Source organism: Bubalus bubalis, chromosome 11 (assembly GCF_019923935.1).
Source record: "Bubalus bubalis isolate 160015118507 breed Murrah chromosome 11, NDDB_SH_1, whole genome shotgun sequence".
NCBI classification, from domain to species: Eukaryota; Metazoa; Chordata; class Mammalia; order Artiodactyla; family Bovidae; genus Bubalus; species Bubalus bubalis.
Genome location: NC_059167.1, coordinates 87,020,221 through 87,042,456, shown reverse-complemented (window position 1 = coordinate 87,042,456; position 22,236 = coordinate 87,020,221). Strand labels below are relative to the sequence as shown.

The window sequence follows — 22,236 nt, the reverse complement described above, 5'->3', positions numbered from 1 at the left end:
TTGACTATATAAGTCCCTTTAACATTTGTTGTAAAGCTGGTTTGGTGGTACTGAATTCTCTTAACTTTTGCTTCTCTGAGAAGCTTTTGATTTCTCCATCAGTTTTGAATAAGATCCTTGCTGGGTACAGTAATAATCTTGGTTGTAGATTTTTCCCTTTCAGTACTTTAAATATATCCTGCCATTCCTTTATGGCCTGCAGAGTTTCTGCTGAAAGATCAGCTGTTAAACATATGGGATTTCCCTTGTATGTTACTTGTTGCTTTTTCCTTGCTGCTTTTAATATTCTTTATTTGTGTTTAGTCTTTGTTAGGTTGATTAGTATGTATCTTGGCATATTTCTCCTTGGGTTTATCCTGTATGGGACCCTTTGTTCCTCTTGGACTTGATTGACTATTTCCTTTTCAATGTTGGGGAAATTTTCGACTATAATCTCTTCAAAAATTTTCTCATACCCTTTCTTTTTCTCTTCTTCTGGGACCTCTAAATTCAAATGCTGGTGCACTTGATATTGTCCCAGAGGTCTCTGAGAGTATCCTCAGTTCTTTTCATTCTTTTTACTTTATTCTGCTCTTCAGAAGTTATTTCCACCATTTTATCTTCCAGCTCACTGATTCATTCTTCTGCTCCAGATTTTCTGCTATTGATTCCTTCTGCTGCTGCTGCTGCTAAGTCACTTCAGTCGTGTCTGACTCTTCACGACCCCATGGACTGCAGCCCACCAGGCTCCTCCATCCATGGGATTTTCCAGGCAAGAGTACTGGAGTGGGGTGCCATTGCCTTCTCCGATTGATTCCTTCTAGAGTATTTTTAATTTCAATAATTGTGTTGTTTGTCTCTGTATGTTTATTCTTTAATTCTTCTTCTGCTGCTGCTTCTAAGTAGCTTCAGTTGTGTCCAATTCTTTGCGACCCTATGGATGGCAGCCCACCAGGCTCCTCTGTCCACGGGATTCTCCAGGCAAGAATACTGGAGTTGCCATTTCCTTCTCCTTAATTCTTCTAGGTCTTTGTTAATTGATTCTTGCATTTTCTCCATTCTGTTTTCAAGGTTTGTTTTTTAAAATAATCTTTACTATCATTATTCTGAATTCTTTTTCAGGTAGTTTGCCTATTTCCTCTTCATTTATTTGGATTTCTGTATTTCTAGTTTGTTCCTTTGTTTGTGTAGTATTTCTCTGCCTTTTCTTTTCTTTTCTTTTTTTTTTTTTTTTTTTACTTATTGTGTTTGAGGTCTCCTTTTCCCAGGTGTCAGGGTTGAATTCTTTCTTCCTTTTGGTTTCTGCCCTCCTGTTTAGTCCAGTGGTTTGTGTAAGCTTCATATAGGGTGAGATTTGTGGTGAGTTTTTGTTTTGTTTTTTTTTTTTTTTTTTTTTTTTTTTCCTCTGATGGGCAAGGCTGAGTGAGATGGTAATCCTGTCTGCTTCTGACTGAATTTGAATTTTTGATTTATTTGTTGTTTAGATGAGGCATCCTGCACAGAGTGCTACTGGTGGTTGGGTGATGCCAGGTCTTGTATTTAAGTGGTTTCCTTTGTGTGAGTTCTAACTATTTGATACTCCCTAGGGTTAGTTCTCTGGTAATCTAGGGTCTTGGAGTCAGTGCTCCCACTCCAAAGGCTCAGGACTTCATCTCTGGTCAGGAACGAAGATTCCACAAGTGGTTTGTTATGGCATTAAGTCAGATTAAAACAAATACCCCAAAACGAGAAACCAAAGATCAACCCCAGACAAATAAATGGCAGCTACAAAATTAGGCAAATAATAATTAAATTAATGGAATATACACATATACATATACACCCATAAACAAAATCAAAACAGTCCAACTAAAGTACAGTAGATTGACCCAGCAAGCAAAGGAAACCAAAAATTATATCTACCAGTTAAGAAAAAAACTAACTAAAACACAAATTGTAAAACAAAACTAAAGCAAGGTGCCAAGTGGGGAATAAAGCAATGAAATCAAAAGTAACAATATGTTGAGAGGAAAGGAAAGAAAGAAAGAATAGATATGTAAAGTTAAATAGAGGTAGATGAAGAAGATTTATATACATTAAAGATTAACTGCAAGGGGAAAAGAACAGTAGGAAAAGCAAACAAAGGAATAAATGTAGAAAAAATATTAATAGGTTTTAAAAAATAAAATTGAGAAAAGAAAAATAAATGGGAAGAAGAAAGAAAAAAAAAAAAAAAAGAAAAGAAAAACTCCACAGAACTGCAAAACCCCAATGTAGAGGCAGAGGTTTATAGCAACAATATAAAATGTTACTGAGGAAAAGAAAAAGAAAACCTCAAAAGCTTAATTAGATTTCATAGTGCCAATAAAATTGACAACTACAACAGAGAGGGGGGAAAAAAGAAAAAAAAGTAAAAAAAAAAATCCAAAAGAATCTATAGAACAAGTCAAAATATAAGAATAATAAATGTTTTTCTTGAGTCACTGCTGTCAGAGTCTTTTCCCAGACTGGGGGTCACAGTCGGTGCACCTCACCTCCCTAGGATGCCCTCCAACACTGTGCTGGTCTCTGGACCTGCTGTGGAGGCAGCTCAAATTCTAACCTGGTCCTACTCCTGTGTGTTCTTGCCTCCAATGTCCACAGCTATCAGAACTAGTGTGTTTTCTTTTGTGGGGGCTCTCAATGACCTTTTATATATTCCATAGGCACAGAGTCTGCCTGGTTGATCGTGTGGATTTAATTTGCAGCTTGTACAGCTGGTGGGAGGGTTTTGGGTCTTCTTCCTTAGTCACACTGCCCCTGGGTTTCAACTGTGGTTTTATTTCCAGCTCTACATATCGGTCGTCCACTGGGGTTTGCTCCTGAGGCTGCCCTGGAGGACTTGCGTTTGCCCCTGTGAGGGTCAGGTGTGGAGGTGGTGCAGCTGCTTGGGTCGCAGGGGTTCTGGCAGCACCAGGTACTCAGGGGAGTTGGTGGCTAGGGCAGCAGGAAATACAGTGCTCTAGAAGGGTATGGCACCCAGTATTGGCCATTACACTCCAGTATTCTTGCCTGGAGAACCCCCCTGACAGAGAAACCTGGCAGGCCACAGTCCACAGGATTGCAAAGAGTCGGACATGACCCAAGTGACCCTGCACGCATAGATGCAAGACTTTTATGCCTGTGGCAGCTCTGCCCCATGAGGGTTGAGCATGAAGGTGGTGCAGCTGCTTGGCTTGTGGGGACCCTGGCAGCGCCAACTGTGCAGGGACACAGTTGCCTCTGCCCCAGCAGTTGTGGCCCTATCAGTCTTTTTTTTTTTTAGCCTCTTGTAGCTGGTGATCAGAGGCCTCTTTGGCCAGTCTTTCTCCGTAGCTCTGCTCATTCAGGCACTTAGAAGGCGCCCTTGCCTGGGATCCTTCTCTGTTGTTTGGAGTCAGGCACATAGAGGGGCCCCCTGGCTGGGGTCCTACTCTGTAGTTCAGGACGTCGGGCGTTTGGTGGCCCAGCCTCTCTGTTGTTCAGCTGCCAGTGGTGGCGTGTGGGGAGAGAGAGGCTGCGGTCATGGCTCCACTGCTACCTGTGAGTCAGCGGTATCGCCTTGCTTCATGGCTGCCTGGCTTTCTTCCACAGGCATATCCCACTGCAGTCTCCTCCCTCATACCCCCTCAATCCGTCTCTCCTCAGTCAAGAGCAGCGCTTGCCTTGGGATTGCGCCACAATCCCTAAACTCCAGCTCCCAGCTGCTGCACCTTCCAGGGGACCTGTGTCCCTGTCCAGGGTGTGAATGACTGCGGCAAGGACTGTCTGATTCTCATTCCATTTAGGCTGCCACAGATCAGCTGTTTCCCTCTCAGCCTTAAATGTTTCTCCTCTGGCTCAATTGCCCCATGTGGGGATCGGACCCCTGCTTCAGTTCCCCCACCTGCTGAGGGCACATCCAGTCCTACTAACACTCCTGTTTTTCCCCCTAGTTCCTTCATCCTACCGAGTTTTGCGTGGGTCTATATATTCTTTCCACTGGTCAGGTACTCCTGTTCGCTCTCAGCTGGTGTTGTACATGCGCTTCTGTGTCTGAAGGTGTATTCCTGGTGTATCCGTGGGGAGAGATGTACTCCACGCCCACCTACTCCTCCGCCATCTTGTTTCCATTTTTGTATATTATGTTTTCATTTTTATTTGTCTCTAAGTATTTTTAATTTCCCTCATAATTTCTTCTTTGATCCATTGGTTGTTTGAAAGTGCATAGTATTAATTTCCTCATACCTGTAAATTTTCCAGTTTTACTTCTGTTATTGATTTTTTTTTCTATTATGTTTGGAGATAATACTTTGAATGATCTCACTCTTTTAAAATTTACTGAGACTTTTTCGTGAACTGATCTATTGTCTAATTTAGTGAGTGTTCTCTGTGCACTTGAGAAGAACAGGTATTTTTTTTATATTATATATATAATTCTTTTAGGCAGAGTACCTCTGCCACTGTGGAAAGACTCCTCCTCTGTGGAGCACGTCCCATGGGTCTTGGGGAGGGCTTGGTCTCCCATTTGTATCACTAACTTTAGCAGGAGTGAGAGACTTCACCATTTCAACGTCAGCTGGACTTCCCTGGTGGCTCAGAAGGTAAAGCGTCTGTCTACAATGCGAAAGACCTGGATTCGATCCCCGGGTCAGGAAGATTCCCTGGAGAAGGAAATGGCAACCCATTCCAGTACTCTTGCCTAGAAAATCCCATGGACGGAGAAGCCTGGTGTCCATGGGGTCGCAAAGTGTCGAACACGGCTGAGCGACTTCACTTCACTTTGGAAATCTAATACTAAATTAACCCACTCAGGGGGAAAGGAAGAGGTCATTGCCAACTATCATGGCTGCTATGGACATCTCTGCTCTTGCTTTGAAGGAATGGCTAGGAGTCTGGAGGCAGGCTCTTGGGTTTGTCTCTGCTAGAGTGGGTTGGGGTTCCTCCCATCCTTACTCTGCAGGAGTGAGCTGAGCAGGCAACTAACCTTGGGTGGCCAGTTCCCATTGACTGGGATTCCTCAATCCTCAGTACTTTATCCCCATGTAGGTGGCAGGAGATGAGGATAGGGCCATATTTCTTACATACTTCCCCAGAGGTCTCTGGTGTTTCTTAAAGAAGGCAGGGGTTGTCAGATGAGCTTTCTGGTCTGGGTCACCTAGATGGGACGTGGGGGATGTGTCAACCAGTAGCCTCTGGGCTTCACTTTCGGGCACAAAACAGCTTTCTCTGGCCAAGCTTCATAGATCTGTGCCCATGTAGTGCTGAAAATCAACGCAACCTTCAGAAGGCCTAAAATATGACAACTTGGGAACATACGAGGATACCCTAACCCACCAGCCCACAAGGTTGTTTTTAAAAAACATCAGCATGAAATCTCCTAGACTCTCAATGTGTTAAAATTGGAGGAGATCTACAAGCTAGGCTGACTGCAGGACTGCAGGCCCTCATAAGACAAGACATCATGAGAGGGGAGGCCTTGCTCAGGATCACCCTGCAAGCCAGTGGCATGACCAGGACTGCCCCAAGTCCACCCACTGCCCCACCACCAGTTTGGGAATGAAGGTCAGCACATTCTCCTTTTCTTATTCTTGCTGTTCCTTGAAGCTCATCTTTTGATAAGCCCATGATCTTCTGTGCCCATGATCTTTCTTATCTAGTCCTACTACCACTGCCTTAATTAAAGTCTCTTTCCTCTTGCCAGGATGGTGATGATGGTGAAAACAATATTAATGATAGCAGCAGCTTACACTGGTTGAGTTCTTCCTTCTCACCTGGCCCTGTTCTAAACTTTACAAGTATGAATGCTTTAAAACTGAACAGCCCCTTGAAGGAGATGATAATATCACTCTCATCTCATAGATGAGAAACTGAGGCACAGAAAAGCACAAGGTGGCTCAGTGGTAAAGAATCTGCCTGCCAGTGCAGGAGATGTGGGTTCAATCCTTGGGTTGGAAAGATCCCCTGGAGAAGGAAATGGCAACCCACTCCAGTATTCTTGCCTGGGAAATCCCATGGACAGAGGAGCCTGGTGGGCTATAGTCCATGATGTTGCAGAAGAATCAGACACAACTTAGTGAATAAACAACAGCAATGGCAAGTGGTGAAGCCAGATTTGAATTTGAGCAGTTTGACTCTGGAGTTTATGCTCTCAACCATTTTATTAAAGTGCCTTGAATGTACATTAGCATAATGAGTAACATTACAGACTCCTGTATTACAGACCCCATTTTACAGACCAAGAAACTGAGTCTTGGTGAGATTAAGCAAGGTCACAAGGCTAGTAAGGAGCGGAGTTTGTTCTCAGACCAAAGCTCTGGCTCTTAAACACCAGTTATACTTCCTTCTTGTCATCATGACCTCCCTGCCACCATCAACCTGACAAAATCTAAACCTCCAACAGGAGGGCCCCAGAAGCTGTGTTTTTAACAAGCAAACTTAAGAATCACTGATATCAGGACTGCTATATTTAAAAATAGGTAACCAACAGGGACCTACTGTAGCAGGTCTCTGCTCAGTATCAGGTAACAACCTAAATGGGGAAAGAATTGGAAAAAGAATAGATACATGTATATGCCTAACTGAATCACTTTGCTGTCCGCCTGAAACTAACACACTGTTAATAACTATATTCCAATATAAAATAAAAAGTTTTCAAAAAGGAACTACTGGGATCAATGGTCAAGATTAAGGAATCAAACAACACAGAGTGTGGGATCCTGGGCCTATCACTTTAACCCCTTTAAGCCTCATTTCTCTCTCTTCTAAAACAGGGGCGTTAGTTATTTTAAACCACAGCTAGCATTTATCATCTGCTCACTGTTGTCCAGGCCCAGCGTCTCACATGCACAGTTTGATCTGCTCACACTGCTATCCCACCAGGTTGCAGAGGCAGGTAAGTAGACGACACCAAGCATTGAGCCAGTGTGGGTTCACACTCAGCAGACAATAGGTACCATCTTAGCCACGATTATTGCTCTTCATCCGTTTTGGGTCTGCCTCCCCTCTGAACAGGAAGATTCTCACAGTTATGACATGTGTCTCACTCATTTCTGTGTCTGAACAGGATCTGTCTCATAGTCAGCTTCCAGTTAATCCGTAGATATCTGTTGACATGAAGGCCGAGAGCATGTCCTCTGCTTGGCTTCCAGACCCTTATTGATTTTTTTGGCTGAAGTGAGCCTCTTGCTTTCCATTTTCTTCCAACTATTCCCTATTCTTCTACAAACCCGAGCTATGCATGCTTCAAGTGATTACGTTTTTACTTTAGGGATAAGGACAGCACAGGGTGGATTTTTGAGACTTGCAGAAGAGGATGGAAAATCTGGGCAGTTGGGACCAGCCGTCATCACAGTGTAATGTAAGATGTGAGCTGACATGCTGGTGGCCAAGGTGACCGGTGATCTCTCTACCTCATCTGTCTCATCTGTCTGTCTCAGAAGGCTCATTGCTGCTGCTATGGGAGTACATCTCTTGATCCCATAAAGTGGGGTGACCACTGCTTTGATGCATCACAGGGTCACTGTGAAGATCAGATCAAATAACCACATGCTAGTGGAGGTTTTTGCTAACTGTAAAGTTTTATACTGGGGCTATGCTTCAATCAGGTGGGCGTCTGGTTCTTGGTGAGTCGCCCCTCGCCTTGGTGGGGACGTCCCTCTCCAAGACTTGGGGCCTTACCTTCTCATTGTTCTCTCTTCCTGCTCCTCTGCTTGCTTAGATCAAACCAGGCTGGGCTTTCCTCACTTGCTTCTGAATCCCTTTCAGACCCATCTTCCTTATCCTTGTCCCCTTGCTTTCAAATTCTTAACTGACGTTTTCATTTTTCTACAGGAACCAGAGTCTTTCCAGCATTCCCATCTTACTTTAGCAGTGCCCTGTGTCTGCTGATAAGTGTTATTTGGCAGTCTTGGCTCATGGACCACTGCCTGAGCATGCAGCTATCTGATGAGCCCCTAGCCGTTGGGAGGAGGGAGTCTGTTCCTGTCTTCCTTTATCACACGTGTACAAGCCTCCTGTCTCCTGGAGCATGCTGTCACATTGCTTGTCTCAAGCCAAGATCTCACCTTTCAACAGAACCTCGTTCAGTTTGTTTCCTTACTGACATCATGTCATTCCACCTGGATGATCTTCTGGTCTCTTGGTGGCCCTTTCAGTCTCTCCAGCTGGTGGGATCTAACCCAGACTTCTGAGAAATCAAACCTGCTGTTGGAACCAAGAGCTAACAGACGGGGTGCTGTGAGTAGGCCTTGTGCCTGGGACACCTGGTACAGTCCCAGCAGGCCCCACAGGAGGTTCTGCTCCCCACCAGTCACTCTCAGAAGCCCTGTGCAGAAGGTTGGAGGGCAAGCACCACCCGTGTCCAGGTAAGGGGACCAACTGACCCAGGTTGCTTGGGGCCAGGGGTTTTGCAGGGCACAAAGCGTTCAGTGCTAAACTGAGAAAGTCCCGGTCTCCTTATAGCCGGGACAGTTCAGCCTCAAGAGGCCAAAAGGGGGTCCTTCACTTCTGTTAAATTAAAAAAAATACAGAACATGAGAGCTGTGAATTAAGTTTTATCTGGGGCAAAATGATGACTGTACCCGGAGAGACAGTGTTTCAGATAGATCTGAGAAGCTGCTCCAAGGAGGTGAGGGAAGGAGTCAGGATATAAAGGAGTTTTACAACAAAGGGCAAGTAGTCAAAACATCAAAAGATTACTGTTAATTAAAGAAAACTAGATATCCCAAGTTAAGGAATTTAGCACTTTTCAAATGTGTGGGAAGATGCAAGAGTCTGGGCTCACTGAAACTGTTCCTTTGATTTTTCAGCTATCTGGGGCCAGGATCCTGTGTTCTCACATCCTGATTTTTCTCAGGGCTCACCAGCTCATGGTGGAGGACTGGAATCACCAATGACTGTAGTATTCTTGTTTACTGATATGCAGGAAATATTTCACTTCTCACTTCTTATTTGGTTTCAAGACCCCTTCACTGATTTTGCTCAGTTGATGAGGATGTAAGCAGTGGTTTTACCTGAGCCTGAAAGCTCTGTCCCAGTCCCCATGAATGGTGATAAAAGACAGGTCCAGGCAAGCCCATGTTGGCCCTCAGCAGCCTGCTTGATGATGTGGGGAAGTGAGGCTCACACACAGGAGGAACAGAGAAAGAGCACATCTATTTTAGTTAAGGTGGCAAGCCTCCATCAAGACAAGAGAAACCCCAGGAAACAATGATGCAGATCATTATCAGGTAAGTTTGCTGTTGACCAACAATGCCCATGTGTGAGGTCCTGCAGAATGTATAAATCAGACATTTTCTTCAGGCAGATACAGCAGGGGAAGGATTTAAAAATGTGTTCTTGACAATATAATTCAACTGCTTCCAAAGCTACCTGCCCACCTACCACCTCTCAACACACAGAGGCATATGTACACACACACACACATATGCACACACACAGCCAGCTTCTTTTTCCCTCTTACACATCCTTGCCGGTCCTTTGACTTGTGCTGCTTCTGTATCTAGACCGTGGCCCCCGCTGTGTTTCCAGATCCTCAGAGAAAGCTGAGACTCTTGGGCGATGACTTTCAGTGCTAACAGCCTCCCTGGCCTCACAGATGTCCTCATGTTGCCCTTTGGTGCCTGAGGGATTGCTGCCTCTATTCTCCTGCCCTAATCATTCCAGGGTCAGGTACCAGACAGCTCAGGATAGCCCCTGCGCCCCAGAGCCCACTAGAATTATTTTAAAAACCAGTCCTAAGCCTGCATACCCTCCCTTACCCATCTTTCCCGTGGAAGCTGCAATAAAGGCTCTTACCTGTCGGGAGCCACCACGGGAGATCCCACCCATGACAAAGGTCATGTGGAGAAGACCTGACAGGTAAAGGCAGATCAGGACTCAAGGGATTTCCTGGACCTGTTCAAACATCTACCCCAAAACCAAAATCTGTCTGTCTACTGTTTACTATATTATGTAAACAGTAGGACTATATTATGTCCTTCAATATAGTTGAAGGACTATATTATGTCCTTCAACCACTCTTCTGATATTAGCAGGGAGCTATCCCCAACCACCTTTTTCTGGAGAAAATCAACTTAGGGCTCTAAGTTGATAAGTCTCCTGGGCATGAAAGGAATATTTTTATTCTAACCCCTCTGTTGGCATTCTAGCTTGCTTGACAGGTTTTTCCTTACTCTTACAACTAACGCACATGATTGTTCACAACTTCCCAACCATGAAAGGCACAGGAAGCCTAAACATTTTAAAAGTCTTCATGGGAATAGAGGCCTTTAAGGGGTGAAAAATTATTAGACTAGTACTGGTTAAGGGCTTCATTGTTGGGCCAATGCTTGCTGCCAGGTTCCCATATCCCTTATCTAACTAATGCACTCCCAGGTGCACAATGTAGTTGGAATGTAAGAAATGTAGTTGGAATGTAAGAAAAACAAGTAGTAGCCTTGGTATTAACCACATCAGACCTTTTAGCTAATAAGTTCTTTCTTTGTTGTGACCCACTGCATCTTCACTCCGTGAGAATGTCAATCTGTTTAGTACTTTCTGAGGTTGACACAGATTAGAAATATAAAGAAAAAAACACTTCAGGGAACACTTGTGTGTTCACTTGAAGTGAAAAAACATTTCAAGAGAAAACAAGTTTCCTGGTTTATCAACCTTTATCAAAAAAGGGTCATAAAATGTCAACAGGCCTCCAGGCCAGAAGATAATGTATGTAACATAAGACCCTTGTTTATGGAAAGGCATACAGAAAAAAATCCTGGTTTCAATAAGGGCAAAACTGCTGGAGTGTTTGGGCTGACTCTGCATGACCTTGCATCTTTCATCTCCCTCTATGTACAAGTCAGGGTATAAAAGCTCCTTTTGAAAATAAAGTTGCGGGCCTCGCTCACCGAAGCTTGGCCTCCCCGTGTCATTCATTTGCTGACGCCGTCCATCCTGAGGGTACCTTTGGATCCTGCTGGGGCTGGACCCCGACACTTACCCAGTTTCCTCTGCCGTCTCTGCCTTCTGACTGGGCCGTGGTATTTCCCCGTGTAGACCTGCAAGGTTTCCATGCCTCCTGTTTCTAGGGATCTGTGAGTATAACATGCTTCTTCCCTTGTGAAAGTTGTTTCTGTTTCTGCATGTCTTACCCTACCTGCCAAAGCAACAGGTACTTTCGTTACAATCAGGCACACATCCAAACACTCACTGTGCATGGATCATCTCATTAAACCTCAGCACAGTCTGTGTGTGTGTGTGAGTTAGTCGCTCAGACGTGTCTGACTCTGCGACCACATGGACTGGGTTCCTCTGTCCATGGAATTCTCCAGGCAGTTGAGGTGGGTTTTATTATATTTTGCAGATGAGGAAATGGAGGCCTGAGTACATACAATTAAAATAACAGAGCCAGGATTAAGAAATCAGGCATGCCAATCTGAAAGGCTGTACTCCCAACTTCCCCTCTGATCTGCCTCAATCATCATTGAGTAGCTGTCTTAATATTACATTAGCAGGCAGGGGCAGGGTAGTATGTTGTCCCCAGAAGCTCCCATGTGACAGCAGAGGTCAGTTGGGAGAACCGAGCTGTGTATCTGGTTCTGGTCCTAAGTGGCCCCTCTTGAGAGCTTTAAAGGGCCCATAGAGGAGCTGGGTACTAGGTGGGAGGCAACCTCCTGGAGCATCCTGTCTTGATGGATTTGAAGGGCCCTAGGGCAGCCCCTGACTAGAACTCCCGTCCAGTGATCTGTTTACAATCACCCTCTACCCCCACCATCTGTCAATCAAGGAGGTTTTAGGTTATGAGCAACAGATACCAGCTCTGGGTAACTTAAGTGACACTGATCAGAAGACTATTAACAGAATCAATAGAGAAGTTAGAAAACTGGTATAAGAATCATCACACACCAAAAGGAAATTGGTGGCTTGAACACAGCAAATTCACCCTCAGGAACAGTGTGATCAGGATGCCACCTGGGGCCCGTGTCCCCGCACACTCACTGTGGCTACTCCCACATTGCTGTGTCTTCCTGACACTGATTTAAGAATCACCATCAGTGGGCACTTTGAGGGGTGATGGATATGTTCACTGTCTTCACTGTGGCAACAGTTTCATGGATCTATATGTAGGTCAAAACATATCAAATTGCCCATTTGAAACATTTGTAGTTTATTGTATGTACTCTTGCCTTAATAGCACTTTTTAAATCATGGAGTCTGAAGACAGCCCTGGTGCCTAGAGCTGGGGGGTGACGGAGGGAAGTGGAAGATAAAACGGAGAACGGGGGGCAAAGGTCAACAAGCCAGCTTCATGAAGAGGGGCAAACTGTGGTTCCTCTTCCTAGGTCTTCTAGAAGGTTCCAGATCTCTTACTGGGTCATAGTTTGTCAATAGCAAGTTAAATTTGCAGTTGATGTCAGCTTTGATAGAATAACTACTACTTCTTCCTTCTTAGGCCTTGTTTTCAGCTCCTCTAACCATCTTTTCCTCACCAAACTTCAGCCTGGGAGGGACAACCTCTCTTCCTTTAGGAGCGGCACTGAGACAGGTCTCAATGGCTAGACTGTTGAGGGATGGCATTGCTCAGATGGGTTGTCCCAAAGCAGATAGTGAGGCATGAATTTGTATTAAGTTCCCAGGGGACACAGGTAAGGGGATGGGGAAGCAGGACAAAGCCTGGGGACCCTCAGACAAAGGCCTATAAGGGCAGCTTCTGCCAATCCGACAGGGTAGCTTGGAGTGTGAAGAACACTTCAGATGTCCTAGGCTGGGCTGGGCTCTCATGCTGCCGCCTACCACCCACTGGGAGAAGAGGAGGAGGACACCTACTTCCAGGAATGCCCTGAATTCTTCACTTTAGCGTGGGGCCACTCCAGCTCCCGAGGGCAGTTTCCCCCAGGAGAGGTGAGGGTCTACCATGGGAGGAGGGCAGGGACCCAGGAATGATGCCAAGTGGTCAGAGTGCAGCACCAACACTGTCCACGACATGCCGGCGTCTGCTTTAAATCCCAGCAAGTCCAGCTCGGTTGATAGAGGTGGTGGAAAGGCAACCTCATTTGGAGGAAGGTGAGCCTGAGAGCCTAGACTGAATTATCACACAATTCTTTTACTTGGCTGTGTGTTTTCAGCCGATAGAGCAAAGCAGGCTTAGCTACACACATCTGACACATTCTTCCACTGCTCATGTCAGAGGTATTCAGGAATATCAGTTTTCAAGAAGTGCTACACCTTCTGTTTTAGCCACTCTGCATTCTGCTGGAGATGTATGGGGTCTCTGCCCAAGGGGGCTGTGGGGTGAGAGGGAGAGCAGGGGGAGTGTGGGGGTCAGTGCTTAGAAAGGCTCTGTTGACTGATCCCAAGGCAGGACTATATGCTGCCTGCACAGAACAGGACATGGAGACTGGAAATGTGAAGATTATTTAGTTTAGGAGCCTCACTGTACAGAGGCCCAGAAAGGAGAGACTGTCCACTCCTTCAGTGCCTCTCTGTGCCAGGGCTTGTACCAGAACCTGGGACTAGAATGCCAGGATGTCACAGACCCCGGCCTTTTAGCTTTTCACCTTAAAATAATTATAGATTCACGGGAAGTTGCAAATATGGTACAGAAAGGCCCCACGTGCCCTTCACACAGCTTTCCCCAGTGGCAATATCTGGACTGAAACCACAGTGTAATATTAAATCCAGGAAACTGACATAGGCACAGCCACACAGTGTTCACATGTACGTGTTCATCTGTGTGGGTTCATGGTGTGTATGTAGGGGTGTGTGTGTGTGTGTGCATGTGTAGTTCTGTGTATCACACGTATAGATTTGTGCCCATCATGACAATCGTGATACAGAGCTTTTGTATCACTGCAAAGGAGCTCTCTCTGAGTCCACTTTATTGTTGTCCCTACCCACCCCCACCCCCACATTCCTGGGCCACTGCTAAACCACTTTCCATCTCAGCCCTTGCTATTGGTAGGCTCACTTCTTAGGAGGGATAGAGATGCAGATACAAATCTTGGTAATGCATGGAATATTAAATACCTACATAAGTATAGGGATGAAATTATACCATGACACTCAGCTGCGATTCATGTCACACTCCTGATGGTGTCTAAGTCAGGTTGAATCCATTGAAAGGGGACCAGATATTTCAGTCATTAAGAAGAACAAGTGGCACTGAGTGAGCTGACGCAGAACAATCTTCAGAGCAGATGACATTCTGGCGCGCGTGTGTGTGTGTGTGTGGCAGCTGTATAATCAGATGTCATGTGCACAGCACCGACAGCACTCACAGCATCACCTGTGGGAAGTGCGGCAGCAGGGGGTGGGAGGGATGCTCCTCTCCTTGCCTGTTCTCTTGTGCTTTCGCAGTTTTCACTACATAATAAAAGCATGGCTTGCTTTTATTGAAAGGAAATGGAATTATTTTGGACCCTCCTTAAGTAGGAAGAGTGTATCCTGTATAGTCATATCCTTCATATCCTTATATAGTCATATCCTTGCTTTTTCCTCTCCCTTGGGTTTACAAAAGGCCCTCTAGGGACTTTGCATTCTTAAAAGGGGGTTTTGCAGCCTCTAGTTGCCATGGTAGCTGTTGCTCCTGGTGACACAAGATGCAGGCCTGGCCCTCCCGGCCCTGTGTGCAGGGAGCTTGGAATCCCCACCCGGGGACGACAGCACCTCCTACATCACCCTGGGTCCCAGATGTTTAAAGGATGTCGCCATCAACACTAGCGTGGGAATGAGTCAGCTGTGTCATTTCAGGCAGACATTGTGAGATCTGTGCTGTGTGGTGTACTCTTTCTAAAGACAAATGCTCTTCACCTAAAAACACATTTACCTCTGTCTTAGAGCACCAGACCCGTTCTCCTCCCCTCCAGGGTAATCTGATTTAACTGCCTCCAGCTAAACATAAGAGTCCTGTCTAGACGTTGTAGAAGGGCAGCCCATTCTCACACCAGGGTTCCCTCCCAGCACACTCAACTTCCTCTCAGAGCCAGAAACAGGAAGAATTGTTTATTGCTTCTTAAGGGACTGGAGAATGCTTACTGACCATAGGAAGAAAACTGAGTTGACTTCCAGTGGGTGGGCTGCTTCAAGATAGTTGTTGTTCTTTCCCAGTAAGTCAGTAAGAGCAATAGATGACGTAAGTTAATTTGTTAATAAATTATTGTGGTATATTAAATTCCCATGAAATTCTTCTCCTTCAATAACAGAAAGGTCTCGCTTTTCATAGGTGATACCGTTAGTGGTATTTGTTTGTGTATGTACACATGACATCTGATTACAGAGCTCTCTCTCTCTCACACACACACACACCAGAATGTACCATTCAACATTGTGTGTTGACAGAACAAAAGTAAAGTTCAATGAGAACTGGAGGAGAGAACTAAGTAAGCTCTTCTCTTGGGGAGGAGTGGGCTGGGGAGGGAACATTTGTGGTGGCCCTTGAGGTGGGCTAGGAATTCACCAGGTGGAGATACAAGGAGGAGAGCTATCACATCCATGTTGCTAAAACCAGGGTCCTGAGTCTGTCCAGAGATTTTCCCAACTATGTCATGCTGCCATGGCCCTGAGCCCTCTTCAAGTCAAGGATCAAAGGCGTAGGTTCGGGTGAACACAAAGCCTGGAGAGAGGCAATGCCTTCTTGTCAACTGACCAGGATATGTTCTGTCCAGATGGAGCCTTCACTACGCCGATGTGTCCTGAATTGCCAGAGACTCCACGTCTTCTCTAGTGGAACCAGTGTCCTGGGGACAGGCTGGGGCTGCTGCCCTAAAGTAAGGCCTTGTCATTCATGCTGTGATTTCTGTGGGTGCAAACTAGATAAGGTTAAAGGAAGGAGAGGGAGGGAAGAAAAGAAAGGCAAGGCAAGGTGGAGAAAGCAGGGAAGGCCAGGCAAGTCTACTCTGTGAAAGGTCTCAAGCCACGACTCACAGTGGGAACCAGAGACAGACATCCTTCAAGGCCTGATGTTTGAGGCCCACATTTCCTCCCTCTGGGATTCCCAAAGCCTAATGGTTCTTGGCGCCTCTCAAAAACAACAGGCAAAAATTATGTTTTAACTTCTTCCAATAAAAGTTTGAGTTATAAATACTGATCTTGTTCCAAGAACCAATTCTTAGGAAATGGGATTAAGACATAAATTTACCAAGTTCCTGGATCAGCCTGGATTCTTTTCCACTGAGGCCACATGTGCTCCACCCTGCCTTCTTCCTGCCTGTGTCTGAGATACAGAGGCCAGCCTCAGGGTTTGTAATCACCCCCTTAGCGTGGAGCCTTGTGGGAAGAGTCTGCGTTAGGGGACTAGGACTCTAGTTCCATCTCCACCAACTCCTGAGTGACTGTCAAGAGGCCACATCCACTCCAAGGACTCTGTTTCCCCATCTAGAAAAGAAAGGTTGGTACTTCCTTGGTGGTCTAGTGGTTGAGAATGTGCCTTGCAATGCAGGGCACATGGGTTTGATCCCTGCTCAGGGAATTAAGACTCCACATGCCATGGAGCAACTAAGCCCATGTGCCACAACTAGAGAATCTGTGCACCACAGCGGAGATCCCACGTGCTGCAACTAAGCTCCGACGCAGCCAGATAAAGAAATGAACAACTTTTAAACGAAAGAAAGGGTACACTAGATCTTTCATAGGAAAAAATCTGCATACACAATTTTAGGGAGGTGAGTCGGTTAAAATTTTACCCAAGTAAGTAAAAATTAATTTTAAGTGTTCGAAAGTCATGGAACAAATCAACTTCAAGCCTATGTGCTGTGCCATGTTTAGTCGCTCAGTTGTGTCCGACTCTTTGCAACTCCATGGGCTGTAGCCCACCAGGCTCCTCTGTCCGTGGGGATTCTCCAGGCAAGAATACTGGAATGGGTTGTCATGCCGTCCTCCAGGGGCTCTTCCCAACCAGACCAGGGATGGAACCCTGGTCTCCCGCATTGCAGGTGGATTCTTTACCATCTGAGTCATCAGGGAAGGCCAAGAATACTGGAGTGGGTATCCCTTCAGTTCTCCAGGGGAACTTCTCAATCCAGGAATCAAACTGTGGTCTCCAGCATTGCCAGACAGATTCTTTACCATTCTTTACCTGAGCTACCAGGGAAACCCCTTCAAGGCTATATCCAGATCTAAGTTCTTTATGTCTTTAGACTTCTCCACACTCAAAAGTGGAAGCAGAGTGGGGAGAAGGGAGGTGGCTTGTCTTCTACAGCCAGGTCCCCCACAGCAACCCTTCTACCATTGCCCACTTTTATAACAGGAGAGTGTCTCACACATGTCTTCTGTGTCTTGGGCTGGAATGGTGGTGGTAGCAGCAGCTGGCCCTCGTTGCGTGTAGTTTCTGATGGCTGGAGCAGTGAAGGCATTTCCTGTGCTAAGGGTGTAGACAGGGGTGGGAAGAGAGTGGGGTAGCCGAGGACAAGAGGTTCTCACCCAGCCTCTAGGTCCTTCCCCACCCTCTCTGAATAACAGCCCCCTCCAGAAAGGAGAAGGAAGGGAATCAGGAGCATGTATCCAGTGGGACCCACTGGAATGTGTACTTGCAGGGTCTCAGTGGAGCCACATAACGTCACAGGAGTGAGTCCGGTGTTAGTCCAAGCTCGTCCTGCTTACTGCACAACAGGCCAATCAATAGAGATGAGTTGTTAGGCCCAAGAATAGGAGTTTTATTCAGAAAGACAGCAGACAAGAAGATGGTGGACTAGGGTCACAAAGAACCATCTTGCCCAGGTTTGAACGCTAGTTTGTTTGCTGTTTGTTTTTTCCTTAAATAGAACAAAGGGGGAGGTAAGGAGGTAAAGTAAAAAGAAGGTGGTAAGTTGCATGTATTTCCTGCTTCTGGCCAGACTCCCGAGGGAATGTGTTGTCGCTTCTTGCCTGCAGCCATTCACAGGTGGGTCTGGTCAGGGGGTTTCCTGTGAGCTAAGCAAAGGTATTTTAGCTTAACGCTCAGGTATTCCTTGGCAGAGTTCCTTGTTGTTGTTTACTGGCTAAGTCGTGTCTGACTCTGACCCCATGGACTCTAGCCTGCCAAGATCCTCTCTCTATGGGATTTCCCAGGCAGGAACATTGGAGTGGATAGCCATTTCCTTCTCCAATGGGATCTTCTCTATTCAGGGATTGAACCTGTGTCTCCTGCATTAGCAGGTAGATTTTTTTTTTTTTTAACCACTGAGCCACTAAGGAAGCCCACAGGGTTCCTAGAGATGGGCAGTTATGTATACTTTAAGCTACAGGCAACATCCCTTTAGTAGCAAAAGCAATACAACACAAAGGTTAAAGTGAAAGAGACATCCAATGTGGAGTCAGATTTGTTTTTCCCTGTTTAATGAGCAGTCCCTTTCTACAGGTAAGAAAAGTGAGGAATGTGGAAAGGAAGCATCAAGCGCTGAGCCCCAAATACCCATGCTGAGGGTGATTGGATGAGCAGGAGCATCAGGACCATGACCCCTAGAGGAGGCAGTTGGGGCCACATGCACTCACCGATTCCTGCTTCAGAAAGACTAGCCAGGATGCTTTTTCTGGGATTTGGGAAACAAAGGAGGTGGTTGGGAATAATGAAAACAGCCTTCTGAACGAGTGAAAATAAACTGAGTGTCTATTCCGGGACAGGTGCTTCCTCATATGATGCTTCATTTAGTCCTCAACCATGTGATCTGGTAGGCAGGGCAGACACACCTCCACCCACCCTACACAGAACCCTCAGAGAAGGTCAGAGGGCTTCCAGGGAGGGCAGAACTCCAGTCAAGCTCAGCCCCTCTCACTCACAGGTCTCGCTCCTATCAAGGGGCCCACTGGCCACACCTGCCAAACAGCTGATCGTCCTGTATGATTTCCCGAGTACAGTCAGCCCAACCCCCATCCCATGCCCAGTGCTGGGTATGGAGGAGATGCTCAGAATCAGAGCACAAGTGTTTTCCAGCCTATTTAAAAGTAATGGAAGCCACTGTTGTGAATTGGTCTCCCCACACCTCTTTCCACCTGCCAGAGTGTGCCAAAGTGACTTCCAATAGCTAGGTGGGAAAATAAATCTTTCCCTTTTGCAGGAAATTATACCTCAGGGGGTCCTAGGAAAAGAGCACTGTGCTGGGAGTCCTGCACTGGATCAGCCACAAGCCTGCCGGGTGCCTCATTTTCCCCATCTGGGCCACGAGAGTGGCTTTGGTGTGCCTAAAGTCCTCTTCAGAACCCACGAACTCTGACTCTTTTGGGGTTGGAGCTTCCAGTCTTTCCCAGAAGGAATTCCCTTCTAGGCTTGCCATCCAGAGGCAGCCCTGCTCAGGCCCCATCTCTGTGGTCCTTCCTGCTTTTCTACTTAAAAATAGTCTTCACTAGGCTATGACCAGATAAAAGAGACACACGCAGCTGGAACTTGCTGGCCAGAGACTGTCACTATTAACTCCTGCCTGCTGGTTACAGATGAATTATGGCAGGTCCCACGGGGAATCATAGCAGGGACATAAAGAATAAATGGGCTTCTCTGGTAGCTCAGATGGTAAAGAATCTGCCTGCAATGCAGGAGACTTGGGTTCAAACCGTGGGTTGGGAAGATTGCCTGGAGTAGGAAATGGCAGCCTGCTCCCGTATTCTTGCCTGGAGAATTCCACGGACGGACCATGGGATCACAAAGAGTCGGACGCAACTGAGTGACTAACGCTATCACTATCAAAGAATAAATAAGGAATATGTGTTTGTGAGGGCAGCAATCATGGATCATCTATTTATTGCATGGATGACATAGAATATTTCTTAAAGGAAAAACTTGAGTGAAATAGTGAATGAGCGGAGGTGTTTCCTACCTAGAGCTGATAGGCATGTTGGGGAGAGAAGAGATATATACACGAAAAGTTAAATAATGACCTAAGGACCAAATCCTTCCCTCCTGCCCACCTGCCCCCCCCCACCCGCCCCCCACCACCACCCATACAAAGCAATGGTATGAGATGTTGCAAGACAGCATGTGTTCAGCCAAATCTATGGGCAGGAACACAGTGTAACTAACTCTGGGCTGGGGACAGCAGGAAGAGCCTCCAGAAGAAGGTGGACTTTGGGCTGGCTCTTGAGGGATGAGCCCAGTTTGAGGGGTGTGGTGCCTCCAGATGCTTGCCTGGAAGACCAGGCAGTTCCTGCAAAGGTTCCGTGTTGAAAATGAGCAAAACATGCTCAAGTTTTCCAACAGAGGCTGTGTCTCTGCTTCGAGAGATGGGATAGTGGGCAGGACTGATGGAGCTCAGAGTATTCTGTTCCAGACTCTGCCCCTTAGTTTGTCTGATAGATGGAGCTCAGAATATCTGCCCCACTGGGATCTTGTTGGGATTTCCTGGGATGTATTTGCACAAGGATTTTGCTCTGGGAAATGTTTCATAAACACCCATTGTAACCCCAAGGGGAAACCTATTGCTTGAGGCAGGCACAGTGTTGGCTCTCCCCACATTTCCCTCAGGCTGAGGGCAGCTACTCAAGGTCCCAAATGCTGACCAAATCGGTAACCAGCTCGTGGAGCCCCACGGTTGTATACAAGAGGAAGAAAACAGGTCCCAGCCTTCCAGAGCTTAAAGAGGAGATAAGAAAAGCTGGTGAAAACTTAATATCCTCTGAGATTTTGTTTATCAGTTTAAAAGGATGATAGAACTTGCTGGAATGCTATTAGGTCAACTTAACTGCCCTGTTTTCTATGAGGTCATTTCAATCCCAGAGGGGTGAGACTAGGGTGAGGTGATAGGCCATATTCAATCTCATTAAAAAGAGACCTAGTGACATCAGCAGGAAGACAGAGCCTCTGATTACTTTCCTTGGCCCCAGGAACAGCACCCTGTAGGCCTTTCTCCCAAACACAAAGTGCACAATGTGGATGAAGTGGAGTGTCAGTCACTCAGTCGTGTCCAGCTCTTTGTGACCCCAGGGACTGTGGCCTGCCAGGCTCCTCTGTCCATGCGATTCTCTAGGAAAGAATACTAGAGTAGGTTGGCATTTCCTCCTCCAGGGGATCTTCCTGACCCAGCAATTGAACCTGGGTCTTCTGCATTGCAGGTGGATTTTTTACCATCTGAGTCACCGGGGAAGACCAATGTGCATAGGTCAATTTTAATGGCTTTAAATGTGTATATCCCTGGGACTGCTCTTACAGTGTGTTTCAAGGCAGGGAGAACAGGAGAACATCTCCACTGAGCAGATGAGGGACTGGATCTGGAACAGGGGATGTGACTTTCTTAGGCCAGAAAGTGAGTTAAGCTGGCCATGGAAGCCCCTTCTCCTGATTAATGCCTAGAGCTGGTTCGATTCCTGCTGGCCCTGGTTAGAACTGAGATGGGTGTTGGGAATTGTTGACTGAAGTCGGGGGGTTCCTCTGTGGGATGCTGATGTGGCTAGCCCACTAAGCTGCATGCTCACTCAGTCATGTCCAAATCTTTCCGACCCCATGGACTGTAGCCTGCCAGGCTCCTCTGCCTGTGAGGCTCTCCAGGCAAGAATCCTGGAGTTGGTAGCCATTCCCTTCTCCAGGGGATCTTCTTGACCCAGGAATCAACCCCAAGTCTCCTGCATTGCAGGCAGATTCTTTACTGCTTGAGCCATTGGGGAAGCTCAGGCCTGCTAAGTCACTCACTAAACGTGGACTGACTGTTACAGTCCAAGCGCTGCTCTAGTGTTGAGATTCGTTCAGAATGAAACAGACACAAGTCCCTACCCTCATGGAGCTTACATTCTAGCGTGGGGGAGGCAGAAAAGAAACAGTAAGAAAGCCCTTTATATAGCACACTGGAAGATGATATATGTCACAGAAAGAAGAGGGTAGATCAGGGTAATGGGAACCAGTAGTTTGGGGTGGGTGAGATTCAACTTTAATACAGGATGCTCAGGGTAGACTTCATTAAGCAGATGTGAGATGAGTAAAGGCTTGAAGGAGGTGCATGAGTTAGCCAGGTAGATCTCTGGAAGAAGAATGTTCTGGGCAGAGGGAATGTTCAATGCAACGGCCCTGGGGCAGAAGTGTGCCTGGTATGTTCAAGAGATACTGAGGAGGCCAGTGTGGCTGGAGCTGAGTGAGCAAGGGGAGAGCCTGAGATGAGGACACATGGGTCATGGGGTCAGGTCATGGTGGGGGTTATGGAGGGCTTTGTGGTTATTCTAAGTGGGATAAGAGCAGGGGAGTACTCATCTAACTTGCATTTGAACAGGATCCCCAGGGCAGCCAAATAGAGAACAGACTCTAAGGCAATGATGGTGGAACAGAGGGTGAGTTGGGAGGCTGTCAGCATGGTCCAGGTGAACAGTGATGGGGCCTCTGGCTAGGCTGGGCCTCTGGAGGGGCAGTGAGAT

General features: G+C 46.5%; 1 protein-coding gene across 3 annotated transcripts in view; it reads left to right on the top strand.

Annotated features, from left to right (window-relative positions):
- The first annotated feature begins 10,428 nt into the window (after window positions 1–10,428).
- NOX5 (NADPH oxidase 5) overlaps window positions 10,429–22,236 on the top strand; it is a 59,576-nt gene continuing 47,768 nt past the window's right edge. The window contains exons 1-2 of one of the 3 annotated variants that reach the window (XM_025296256.3): window positions 10,431–11,030; window positions 15,600–15,701. Coding sequence is in view for 2 of the 3 variants with exons in the window: in XM_025296252.3 (XP_025152037.3) it covers window positions 11,008–11,030 (23 nt within the window). In the remaining variant the exon portion in view is untranslated. Of the gene's footprint in view, window positions 11,031–15,599; window positions 15,702–22,236 lie in introns of all 3 variants that reach the window. The other 2 variants (XM_025296252.3, XM_025296254.3) reach the window with 2 other exon arrangements.